This window comes from Pelophylax lessonae (genome assembly GCF_965119305.1).
Source record: "Pelophylax lessonae genome assembly, chromosome: 1".
In the NCBI taxonomy this organism is placed as follows: Eukaryota; Metazoa; Chordata; class Amphibia; order Anura; family Ranidae; genus Pelophylax; species Pelophylax lessonae.
The window spans coordinates 230,321,645-230,334,743 of record NC_138768.1 but is presented as its reverse complement, the minus strand read 5'-3'; the positions used below and the strand labels follow the sequence as shown (position 1 = coordinate 230,334,743).

The window sequence follows — 13,099 nt, the reverse complement described above, 5'->3', positions numbered from 1 at the left end:
AGATTAATGGAGGCTTCGCTTCCCTCTAAGCTGGGTCACGTGACAGCTGTACATTGATTAGGAAAAAGGTACTTTGATTTTTCTTTAATAAAATAATTACAGTGCCATCATCCACATACAGAAATATAAGGGACAATGTAAATTATCACTTAAAGTAAACTTTTTGTTTCAATGTGAGCAATTTCTGCAAAGCTCTATTTTTGAGACACAGGCTGGAGGGGCACGACACAGCCTACACCATGTTATTTTCCACAAAATAATAAAGATTTCATTTCCAATATATACTTGTATGCCAATTTAAAACAATTTATTGATATTATAAATTTTTACTCTGTATTCCAATGGCTTTTTTTTTTTGAACATGTGACCTGCAGCAGAGGACTAGAGACTCCTCCTGCTTATGTTTCCCTGCAGACAGGCTGGGAAAGAGCTGGGTCATGTGACAGCTGTACATTGATTAAGAAAAGTGTACTTTGATTTTTCTTTAATAAAATAATTACAGTGCCATCATCCACTTACAGAAATAGCAGAGACAATGTAAATTAAACATCGTGTGTTTAGTATTACTATAACCACTTTACGTCCACCCACCGCAGATGTACTGCGGCAGGCTGGCTCTCCCAGACAAAGCCCCGTACAATTACGGAGCTCGTCTGGGAGGAGTTAGGGGGCGATCGCGCACTGCCGGCATCGCGCTCCCGCTCGTCAGCGGGGAAGCTGGCGTGAGTGTCAGGCGGCTCCGATGGCCGCCTGACACCGGGGATCTCTTCCCACTGATAGAGAAATACGGACGGCTGATGTAAACACAGCCGTCCGTCCTTCTCCCTGACATGATCACAGAGACCATGCGATCCTGCTATACAGGATCGCCTGTCTCTATGGTAATCTCACAAGCCCAACCCCCCCCCACAGTTAGAATCCCTCCCCCCCCGGCTTACAATTAACCCCATTGATCACCCATAGTATTAACCCTTTACCTGCCAATGGCATTATTACAGTAACAGTGCATATTTTTAGCACTGATTACTGTAGTAATGTCACTGGTACCCCCAAAAGTGTCAAAAATGTCAGTTAGAGGTCCGATCTGTCCGCCCCAATGTCGCACTCCCACAAAAAATCGCAGATCGCCGCCATTACTAGTAAGAAAAAAAAAAATGACATAAATCTTTGCCGTAGTTAGTAAACACAATAACTTTTACGCAAACCAATCAAAATATGCTTATTGCTATTTTTTTTTACCAAAAATATGTAGCAAAAAATAAATTGGCCTAAAATGTTAAAAAATTTTGATTTTTACATATTTTTTTTGTTGGGGATGTCATATAGCACAGTGTTTCTCAACTCCGGTCCTCGGGGCGCACTAACAGGCCAGATTTTAAGTATTACCTTGAGGAGATTCAGACTAGAATACTGCAATCACTGAGAAGCAAATGATATCACCTGTGATGTATTTCAGTTTTCTTGCAAACCTGGCCTGTTAGTGTGCCCTGAGGACCGGAGTTGAGAAACACTGATATAGCAGAATGTGAAAAATATTGTGTTTTTTTCAAAATTGTCGCTCTTTTTTTTGTTTATAGCGCAAAAAATAAAAATTGCACAGGTGATCAAATACCACCAAGAGAAATCTCTATTTGTGGGGAAAAAAGGGACGTCAATTGCATTTCGGTACAGCATCGCACGATTGCGCAATTGTCCGTTAAATTCACGCAGTGCTGAATCGCAAAATAGGGCCTGGTCATTAAGCAGCAAAATCTACCGGTCTTAAAGTGGTTAGGTAAACTTTTTGTTTCAATGTGAGCAATTTCTGCAAAGCTCTATTTTTTTCTTAAGACAAAACCTTTATCGGAAAAGCTGATCCTGACTAGATGCCGTACATTATATTGCTTTGTTGCTCTTGGTGCTAAATAATAAATACTCTTTATTGTGTAGTTACTGATTTCTGTAAGTTTAATATAATGTTTTGTGGGAGGTATATTTTTAGTTTACATATTCAAATATATCTCATTGGAATTACTACCTAAAACATTAACTGTTTTTGGCCTTTCTAATTACTGTGCCTAGTTGTTGTCATTACCTGTCATGGGCAGTGAGCACAGTAATTGCATCTTTCTGCAGATGCATCAGCTTTAATGCTTTCTTATTATGTGGCTTTATGAAAGCTTTTGCTCTGATCGAAGGGGGATTCATGGTCTCCCAGACAACCAATTTTCCTGCAGATGTAGCTGTCAAGGATCTTACATTACCAGAATGGAAAACCGATTGGCTAAAGGCTCCCACGACTTTGTTAAAGGTCTGCAAAAAATAACACAATAATAGTAAAATTGAATTAATTATTGATAAAGTAAATGCGATCAGGTTAAATACTTGGAGGTAAGAAATTCTGCTTAGATTGCATATACTCATTACAGTGAGTTTATATATTGAGTTTAATTTAGAGAAGAAAGGGCCAATATTACACTACAATAAGTATACAAGTAAGGAAAATTAAATAAAGGGTCTGAAGCCGGACATGAATCGAAATTCGGCCAGTTCAGCAGAGACTGGCCAATATGTGATCCATCTATCGGCAGGCTACTTGTACCCAAGTTGATCCAGCAATCAACTTAGGTACAGCCAGCCTGTTGGATTTTTTAAATGCGATTACTGCTGGCAGCTATAGCCACAGTAATCATTGTGTTCTGTCGCCCCCCACTTGGAGAACACAATAGTGCAACGGGAGGCATTCCCCCATCAACACATCAACATTAACTGTGTTGATGGGGGAATCAAGTGGATTTCTTTCCTTCCACCCGTGGTGAAAGGGAACAAAATTGAATCATCTATGGGCTGCTTTGGGGTGACATTTAACTGGTACCAGTAGTTGAGCAGATTATTCCACATAAAGGACTTTTTTAGCCAATTAACTAGAGGTGTTCATACACTGTAAAGCTAGCCATACACTAAGAGAATGTCAGCTAGTTCCTGATCGACCAGAAAAAAATGTTAACAGAGGCTGACTCTGTTGACACCCTCCTAATAGCAGGCAGGGGGGATTCCTCCATTCGCACTGTTTAGTGTAGATAGGAGAATGAACAGGATATCGGGGAACTGGAGAAAGTGCCGAGAAGGGCAACCAAACTGATCAGAGGCATGGAGGAGCTCCGCTACGAGGAAAGATTAGAGGAACTGAATTTATTCTCTCTTGAGAAGAGGAGATTAAGGGGGGATATGATCAACATGTATAATTACATAAGTGGTCCATATAGTGAACTAGATGTTGAGTTATTCACTTTAAGGTCACCACAGAGGACAAGGGGAAACTCTTTACGTCTGGAGGAAAAGAGATTTAATCTCCAATACGGAAAGGTTTCTTCACAGTAGGAGCTGTGAAAATGTGGAATAGACTCCCTCCAGAGGTGGTTCTGGCCAGCTCAGTAGATTGCTTTAAAAAAAGACCAGGATTATTTCCTAGATGTACATGATATAAATGGATACTAACATTTATAGGTAAAGTTGATCCAGGGAATATCTGATTGCCTCTCAGGGGATCAGGAAGGAATTTTTTCCCAAGCTGGAGCAAATTGAATTAAGCTTTGCTGGGGTTTTTTCACCTTCCTCTCGATCAACTGCGGGTATAGGATTGTGTATATGGGATTGTATGGTTGGCTTTTTTTTTTTCTATTGGTTGAAGTAGATGGACCTGTGTTTTTTTTACACCTGACTATGTAACAGAATTCTCTAGTCCAGCCCCAAGAAATTGTTCAATGTATGACCAGCGTAATATTGGGCTACTTAAAGAATCTGGGAAGTGGACTGAGCCAGGCTAGTCTATGATGGCTATCTATTGAAAAAGTGAAGAACAGGAAACTGGAACAAAAGAGTTGCACATGGTGAATTAAATGAATACTCTCAATACTAGTTCTACACTGCTAAATTAGACCTATAGCTCCCCAATAAGAATGAGCTCAGGTATGTTTGGATCCTAGTCTGAACCCACCCAACCCACCTAAGGAATCTGTATTGTATTGTACCAATCATAAGCACTGAGGCAATTCCAGCCCCATAACTCCATGTATACAAGGGGATTTTATACAGTACATGCTGCTACTAGGCAGTGAATGCCTTGACCACCTATGATTTGCCCAGCACAGTGACAGTTTCCTTGCAGGAGGGTTTGGATTAGGATTCAAACACAGCTATACTCATCCCTACTCTCCAATCAGTAAAGTTACATTTTCTACTAGTTAGAGAGTTCTGACTAAGCAGAGGGTGTGTCAGACCTTGGCAGAGAGACCACTGCTTGAACACAGAGAGCAAGGGTTATTTTTTACAGCATGGTGGCAGGGAATAGGCTTTTCCTCTCCATGTCACCACAGAAAGCCATTTTAAATCTTGCCATCGGGCAATATTTCACTTTTTGTGTTTCTTTTGGTTATGTATAGAGTAAATATTTTGCTTTGCAACCTTTGGCTAAACTTGGAACGCTGCTAAAAGCCAGGGATTCCATTCCCATGATCCGCAGATGCAGGCTTTCAGTATGCCCATTCAGAGCAATGTGTGCAGTTAATAGAGAAAATGCGGCTTTCCCAACCAGCCAGCATAACCTGTGTATAAGGATTGGATTCAGCCTACATGTTTCCACCAAGAAACCACACCTGCTGACGCGTTTCGGCCCTTCCACAGTGGCTTAGTCATAGGGAAAATTAAATCAAGAAAATGTACTTACGGTATCATTCAGGGGAGGAGCTGAGTATTTCAAAACAGAGTTATCCTGTATGTGGGGAAAATTAAGTAAGATAACAGTGATTTAAAGTGCACATTTTGTCTCATGATAAATTAAAGGTAAAAGTTAAGGTTAGCAAAAAAAAAAAAAAAAATGTTGCTGGTGCACATTCTGTATATAAAGTTAATTTAGGTAGATAGGTGCCTAATGTTAAAATTCCAAATATGTCAGTCATCCCCTTTAACAGCAGAAAAAACTAAGCTCAGTTGGATCACACTTTCTCTAACGATATACAGTGCACCTGGAAATTATTCACAGCGCTTCACTTTTTCCACATTTTGGTATATTACAGCCTTTTTCAAAAATGGATTAAATGCCTTATTTTCCTTAAAATTCTACAAACAATACCCCATAATGACAATGTCAAAGAAGTTTGCTTGACATCTTTGCAAATGTATTAAAAAAACAAAAATCCCATGTACATAAGTATTCACAGCCTTTGCTCAATACTTTTGTGAAGCATTTTTGGCACCAATTACAGCCTCAAGTCTTTTTGAGTATGATGCTACAAGCTTGGCACACCTATTTTTGGGCAGCTTCTCCCCTTCTTTGCAGGACCTCTTAAACTCCATCAAGTTGGATGAGGAGCGTCAGTGCATAGTCATTTTTAGATCTCTCCAGAGATGTTCAATCTGGTTCAAGTCTGGGCCCTGGCTGGGCTACTCAAGGCGATTCACAGAGTTGTCCCCTAGCCACTCCTTTGTCATCTTAGCTGTGTGCTTAGAGTCATTGTCCTGTTGGAAGATTTGCCCCAGTCTGAGTTCCAGAGCGCTCTGGAGTAGGTTTTCAACAAGAATGTCTCTGTACATTGCTGCATTCATCTCTCCCTCGATTCTGACTAGTCTCCCAGTTTCTGCCACTGAAAAACATCCCTACAGCATGATGCTGCCACCATCATGCTTCACTGTAGGGATGGTATTGGCCAAGTGATGAGGGTGCCTGGTTTCCTCCAGACAATACGCTTGCCATTCAGGCCAAAGAGTTCAATCTTTGTTACATCAGGCCAGAGAATTTTGTTTCCCATGCTCTGTGAGTCCTTCAGGTACCATTTGGCAAACTCTAGGTGGGCTGTCATGTGCCTTTTACTGAGGAGTGGCTTCCATCTGGCCACTCTACCATACAAGCCTGATTGGTGGAGTGCTGCAAAGATGGTTGTTCTTCTGGAAGGTTCTCCTCTCTCCACAGAAAAATGCTGGAGCTCTGTCAGAGTGACCATCAGGTTCTTGGTCACCTACCCGACTAAGACCCTTCTCCCCAGATCGCTCAGTTTGGCTGGGTGGCCCACACTAAGAAGAGTTCTGGTGGTTCCAATTTTATTCTATTTACAGATGATGGAGGCCACCATGCTCATTGGGACCTTCAATGCTGCAGACATTTTTTTGTATCCTTCCCCAGATCTGTGCCTCGATACAATACTGTCTCGGAGGTCTACAGACAATTCCTTGGACTTCATGGCTTGATTTGTGCTCTGACATGCACTGTTATCTGTAGGACCTTATATAGACAGGTGTGTGCCTTTCCAAATCATGTCCAATCAACTGAATTTACCACAGGTGGACTCCAGTCAAGTTGTAGAAAAATCTCAAGGATGATCAGTGGAAACAGGATGCACCTGAGCTCAATTTTGATTGTCATGGCAAAGGCTGTGAATACCTATGTACACAGTGATTTTTATTTTTTTTTTTAAATAAATTTGCAATGATTTCAAACATACCTCTTTCACGTTGTCATTATGGGGGTATTGTTTGTAGAATTTTGAGGAAAATAATGAATTGAATCCATTTTGTAATAAGGCTTTAACATAACAAAATGTGGAAAAATTGAAGCGCTGTGAATACTTTCTGAATGCACTGTATGTAGGCATAAGCTACATTAGACATTCTGTGAATACCTCCTGGAGACAAATTTCAGCCAGGTGGCACAATGTCATGTATGCACATACATGGAGGATTTTGACAAGTTTCAAAGGGCGTTTATATTCCCATTTTGCACAGGGACCTTTGCTATCTCTGCTTACCACTGAACAAAAGATATATGTAGAAAAGGAGTGCTGTAAAAATGGTGCGTACATTTATATACAGTACATATATATTAGCATAGTAATTTATGTCAATAAAGTATTTTTTGGGCAAGATATATATATATATATCAATCATTTCAGGGTGTGCAACTACTGAAAAAAAATGAATAATAAAGACAAATATGTGGTAGTCTTAGATGTGCTACTTACCCATGAGTAAAATATCACTTGTGTTTCACTGTTGGTAATTATTTGTGTGTGATCTTGAGGATTAAATATAATATATTTCTAAAATGTGAACAGATATTGACAATGTATAAAAATCTAGACAGACCTGTATTACTGATTCAGAAACAGTGTACATTTGAAGGTTACAATATTGCAGACTATAATCCCCCCTTTCCTTATATACTTTAGCTATCTCATAAGTAATGCAACGGCAAACATATGAAAAAATATATATAGTGCGGCGCTAGAAAAATGTATAGAAAATCCATAAGGCATATATCCTTTGAGAAAGTCAGGTATGACGAAACGCGCCAGTACCATGCCAGATACAGCCTAACATTATCTCTTATTACATGTGCTGTTACCATCTGATGTTTGTTGTAAGTGTATTTCCTTTAAAATAAACAGTTTTTTTTTTACCAGATTTACACTATGTTTGTGTCATTTTGCTTATCCCTATATGTCACTGATTGATTGGGAGATGGGGTGACCTATGACATACTACATGAGCCTTATTTGACCTATTTGCTATAAGGTATTTTGGGTCTACAACTTCTGGTGAGCACATATTGATTCCTTATTCTGAAGGGAAACTATCAGCTTCCTTGATCACATACATCACCTTGGACAGTCAATTTCACTCCTTCACTTGGGACTCACTTCATTTATTTATTATTTTTACAAATTATTCTGTGTATGCCATATGGACTTTGTATACATTTTTCTAGCGCAGCGCTGCACTATATATATTTTCACATGTTTTCCACCAACTTTTTGTCAGTTGATTGTGCTAGCAGCTTTATTATTTTGGTCTAGTTAGCACAGTATATCACCCCCTTTTTTCACTTAATGCAACGGCAAAGACCTACAGTTCATGTGGTCATCTACAGGGGTGTCCAACCTGCGGCCCATGACGGCTATGAATGCGGCCCAACGCAAAAATATTAACTTACTTAAAATGTTTTATTTTTTTATTTTTTATTTTTGGTGATTTTTTTGTCAAAATGCGTTTACATTTAGCAAACACATACATTTGACAGCCTTTACTGGGCTTTTATAAGTTTTATCTTGCCAAAGAAAAATATCCCACTTTTTCACAATCATGCCTTATCCATTCCATCAGTTTTCAGTAGCACCTATATTTGTAAGCAGCTATTTTCAAGGATGAAGCACACAAAGGGAAAAATTAGAACCAAAATATCTAAAGAGTACCTTGGGAATTCATTGAGAATTGCTACTACATCCATCGAACCAGATATTGATGCATTCATTTATCAAAAACATCAAATATCGCACTCGTTTTATGTTGCCCTTTTTTACTTCCATAATAAAAAATATTACAAAAGTGAAGTTTTATTGACCAGATAGGAACATTATCTATATCAGTGATCATTAACTTGTGATCTGCCCGAATTATTCTGCTAATCAACTATCTTTGTTAGTGTATTTTATGTGTGGTCCAAGACAATTCCTCTTCTTCCAATGTGGGCCAGAAAGGTTGGACACCGGTCTATAGCCATTTATATGTCTGCAGTGCATGCTGAGTTAGTCAGCAAATGTACACTCACAGGCCACTTTATTAGGTACACCTTGCTAGTACAGGGTTGGACCTCCTTTTGCCCTTCAGAACTCCCCTAATTCTTTGTGGCATAGATTCAATAGGGTGTTGGAAACATTCCGCAAACATTTAAGTCCATATTGACATGGTAGCATAACGCAGTTGCTGCAGACTTTTTAGCTGCACATCCATGATGAGAATCTCTCGTTCCACAACATCCCAAAGGATCTTTATTGGATTGAGATGTGGTGAGTGTGGAGGCCATTGGAGTACAGTGACCTCACTGTCATGTTCAAGAAACCAGTGGTGAGATGATTTGAGATTTGTGACATGGTGCATTATCCTGCTGGAAGGAGCCATCAGAAGATGGGTACACTGTAGTCATAAAGGGATGGACATGGTCAGCAACAATACTCAGGTAGGTAAGGGGCTCAAAGTGTGCCAAGAAATCCTCCACACCATTACACCACCAGCCTGAACCGTTGATACAAGGCAGGATAGATTCATGCTTTCATGTTGTGTTATACCTGAAGGGTTTCACATGTACTGTTTCTTTAAGGCTGGCTCCACCCAGGAGTGATGACAAGGGTCAAGGGGCAGAGTGGCCATCTTAGAGACATGTAAGAGATGCATTGATATACAGAGCTGTCCTGTAATGCATGTTGTAGTGTACAGCGAGTCCTCAATAAACATCCGTTGTTCCAGACCAGAGTCCTGTGTCTCTCACAACACGGAGAATATAACATGTTGTTTACACCAAATTCTGACCCTACCATCTGAATGTCGCAACTGAAATCGAGACCCATCCAACCAGGCAACGTTTTTTTCCTATCTTCTATTGTCAAATTATGGTGGGTCCGTGCAAATTGTAACCTCAATTTCCTGATCTTAGCTCACAGGAGGGGCACCCGGTGTGGTCTTCTGAAACTGTAGCCCATCTGCTTCAAGGTTTGATGTGTTGTGTGTTCAGAGATGGTATTCTGCATACCTTGGATGTATTGAGTGGTTATTTGAGTTACTGTTGCCTTTGTATCATGTCAAACCAGTCTGCCCATTCTCTTCTGACCTCTGACATTACCAAAGGCATTTTCTTCCACACAACTGCAACTCTCTGGATAATTTCTCTTTTTCGGACTATTCTCTGTAAACCCTAGAGATGGTTGTGTGTAAGAATCCCAGTAGATCAGCAGTTTTTGAAATACTGAGACTAGTCCGCCTGGCATCAACAACCGTGCCACGTTCAAAGTCACTCAAATCCCCTTTCTTCCCTGAGGCTGATGCTTGGTTTGACCTTTAGCAAGTCTTCTTCACCATGTCTAGATGTGTAAATGCATTGAGTTGCTGCCATGTGATTGGTTGATTAGCAATTTGTGTTACCAAGCAATTGAACAGGTGTACCTAATAAAGTGGCCGGTGAGTGTATATCTGTGCAGTGTACCTACAGTGCATTGTGAAAGTATTCGGCACCCTTGAACTTTGCGACCTTTTGCCACATTTCAGACTTCAAACATAAAGATATAAAACTGTAATTTTTTGTGAAGAATCAACAACAAGTGGGACACAATCATGAAGTGGAACAAAATCTATTGGATATTTCAAACTTAGTTAACAAATAAAAAACTGAAAAATTGGGCGTGGAAAATTATTCAGCCCCTTTACTTTCAGTGCAGCAAACTCTCTCCAGAAGTTCAGTGAGGATCTCTGAATGATCCAATGTTGACCTAAATGACTAATGATGATAAATAGAATCCACCTGTGTGTAATCAAGTCTCCGTATAAATGCACCTGCACTGTGATAGTCTCAGAGGTCCGTTTAAAGTGCAGAGAGCATCATGAAGAACAAGGAAAACACAAGGCAGGTCCGAGATACTGTTGTGGAGAAGTTTAAAGCCGGATTTGGATACAAAAAGATTTCCCAAGCTTTAAACATCCCAAGGAGCACTGTACAAGCGATAATATTGAAATGGAAGGAGTATCAGACCACTGCAAATCTACGAAGACCTGGCCGTCCCTCTAAACTTTCAGCTCATACAAGGAGAAGACTGATCAGAGATGCAGCCAAGAGGCCCATGGATCACTCTGGATGAACTGCAGGGATCTACAGCTGAGGTGGGAGACTCTGTCCATAGGACAACAATCAGTCGTATACTGCACAAATCTGGCCTTTATGGAAGAGTGGCAAGAAGAAAGCCATTTCTTAAAGATATCCATAAAAAGTGTTGTTTAAGGTTTGCCACAAGCCACCTGGGAGACACACCAAACATGTGGAAGAAGGTGCTCTGGTCAGGTCAGATGAAACCAAAATCGAACTTTTTGGCAACAATGCAAAAAGTTATGTTTGGCGTAAAAGCAACACAGCTCATCACCCTGAACACACCATCCCCACTGTCATACATGGTGGTGGCAGCATCATGGTTTGGGCCTGTTTTTCTTCAGCAGGGAGAGGGAAGATGGTTAAAATTGATGGGAAGGTGGATGGAGCCAAATACAGGACCATTCTGGAAGAAAACCTGATGGAGTCTGCAAAAGACCTGAGACTGGGACGGAGATTTGTCTTCCAACAAGACAATGATCCAAAACATAAAGCAAAATCTACAATGGAATGGTTCACAAATAAACATATCCAGGTGTTAGAATGGCCAAGTCAAAGTCCAGACCTGAATCCAATCGAGAATCTGTGGAAAGAACTGAAAACTGCTGTTCACAAACGCTCTCCATCCAACCTCACTGAGCTTGAGCTGTTTTGCAAGGAGGAATGGGCAAACATTTCAGTCTCTCGATGTGCAAAACTGATAGAGACATACCCCAAGCGACTTACAGCTGTAATCACAGCAAAAGGTGGCGCTACAAAGTATTAACTTAAGGGGGCTGAATAATTTTGCACGCCCAATTTTTCAGTTTTTTATTTGTTAAAAAAGTTTGAAATATCCAATAAATTTCGTTCCACTTCATGATTGTGTCCCACTTGTTGTTGATTCTTCACAAAAAATTACAGTTTTATATCTTTATGTTTGAAGCCTGAAATGTGGCAAAAGGTTGAAAAGTTAAAGGGGGCCGAATACTTTTGCAAGGCACTGTAGGTAATGGCAATTTCATACAGAAATGTAAAATGTTAATCCAAGAAAGAGATAGCTATTAGTTAGGTCTGTTCATGTTTACTGCTCTGCTATATATCTATACATTTATTAATCTAATGCAGGGGTCTTCAAACTATGGCCCTCCAGCTGTTCAGGAACTACAATTCCCATCATGCATAGCCATGTATGTGAATGTCAGAGTTTTACAATGCCTCATGGGATGTGTAGTTCTGCAACAGCTGGAGGGCCATAGTTTGAGGATCCCTGATCTAATGAATATATACTGTACTGTACTGTAAATAGTGCCAACAAATAGTTTAGCACTTTATGGAGTGTATAGGCCAATCATATTAGTCTCCACCACCCAATAAGATTGCAACATAGGTGGGAACTCTGGTTTAAATCTTGTTGAACCAGGCTCACATTTTACATATCATTTAAAATTAGCTGAGCATATACACTAAATATATACTTTAACATTAACTGTAGGGTTATTGAGACAATATAGATCAGACCTAGGTCAGACTCAGCAGCATACATAGCAATTTGTGATGTTACCTGAAGACCAAATTCTCCATCAAGCTCAGCAGTACAGACTGGTGTTTCAGATCCTGTGGTCCAGTCCCAAATACAGACTTTCTGCAGAAAATATATAAGATAAAATATAATCGACTTTATTAAAAGGAATCTGTCACAAAGTACCTGTGTGAAAAGCAAGAGATAGAAGAGGCACAGGGCTGTGGAGTCGGTAGATAAATACAAATTTTTACCTGGGGTGCCCAAACTTTCGATCACCACTGTATGCATAACATACACAAACAGATTTAGAGTGATCAGAGTTGTCAACCACTCATAACAAACCAAGAATCAAATGTAAGCATATACTGTATCACCGATCACTTTTACATGTAATCAATAAAAAATAAAATAATAATATATAACATAAAATAAACAGAGAGTAAGGGAGAATGCAGACTCCAAGATGTCGTGTAGACTGGCCTAGGATGTAAGCCAGCAATCAGTGATATTGTAAACGACAATGTTGGTCATAGGCAGGGCCGCTGATACTGTTGTACTGGGCCCAGGCCTGATCAGCTAATCAGGGGGGCCCAGGGCAGCTTTATTTCATGTTCTTTTATGCCTAAAAACATGGATTTTACTAGACCACACCACTGCTCCTACTTGCTTACCGGGGCTTAAATTACTTTCCCTGGGCCCCATTAGGTCAACAGAGAGGCTCAGAAGGTGGAAGAAGAGGAGGGCCTTTTTTTTTTCCTCATTTATGAGGTGTAGGCAGATAAAGTCAGTGCTGCTGTTCTGCACCCCGGGAAGGGGGGGTGTAGGCGAGGTTGGGGGGCCCATCAGGAAGGCTGTAAGGGGCCACGTGATTTCCAACAGCGGTCCTGGTCCCTGGTCATAGGCCAGCCCAGCAGGAAAGGGAGGCCATAGTGACC

At 40.3% G+C, this 13,099-nt stretch overlaps 1 protein-coding gene across 2 annotated transcripts in view; it reads right to left on the bottom strand.

Moving 5' to 3' along the window:
- CFAP251 (cilia and flagella associated protein 251) overlaps nucleotides 1-13,099 on the bottom strand; it is a 116,216-nt gene that overhangs the window by 69,360 nt on the left and 33,757 nt on the right. For both annotated transcript variants that reach the window (XM_082251471.1, XM_082251470.1), the window contains exons 8-11: nucleotides 12,204-12,284; nucleotides 6,993-7,070; nucleotides 4,706-4,750; nucleotides 2,075-2,292 (exon numbers count right to left, since the gene is read on the bottom strand). In XM_082251471.1, the coding sequence (XP_082107597.1) occupies nucleotides 2,075-2,292; nucleotides 4,706-4,750; nucleotides 6,993-7,070; nucleotides 12,204-12,284 (422 nt within the window). The remainder of the gene's footprint in view (nucleotides 1-2,074; nucleotides 2,293-4,705; nucleotides 4,751-6,992; nucleotides 7,071-12,203; nucleotides 12,285-13,099) is intronic.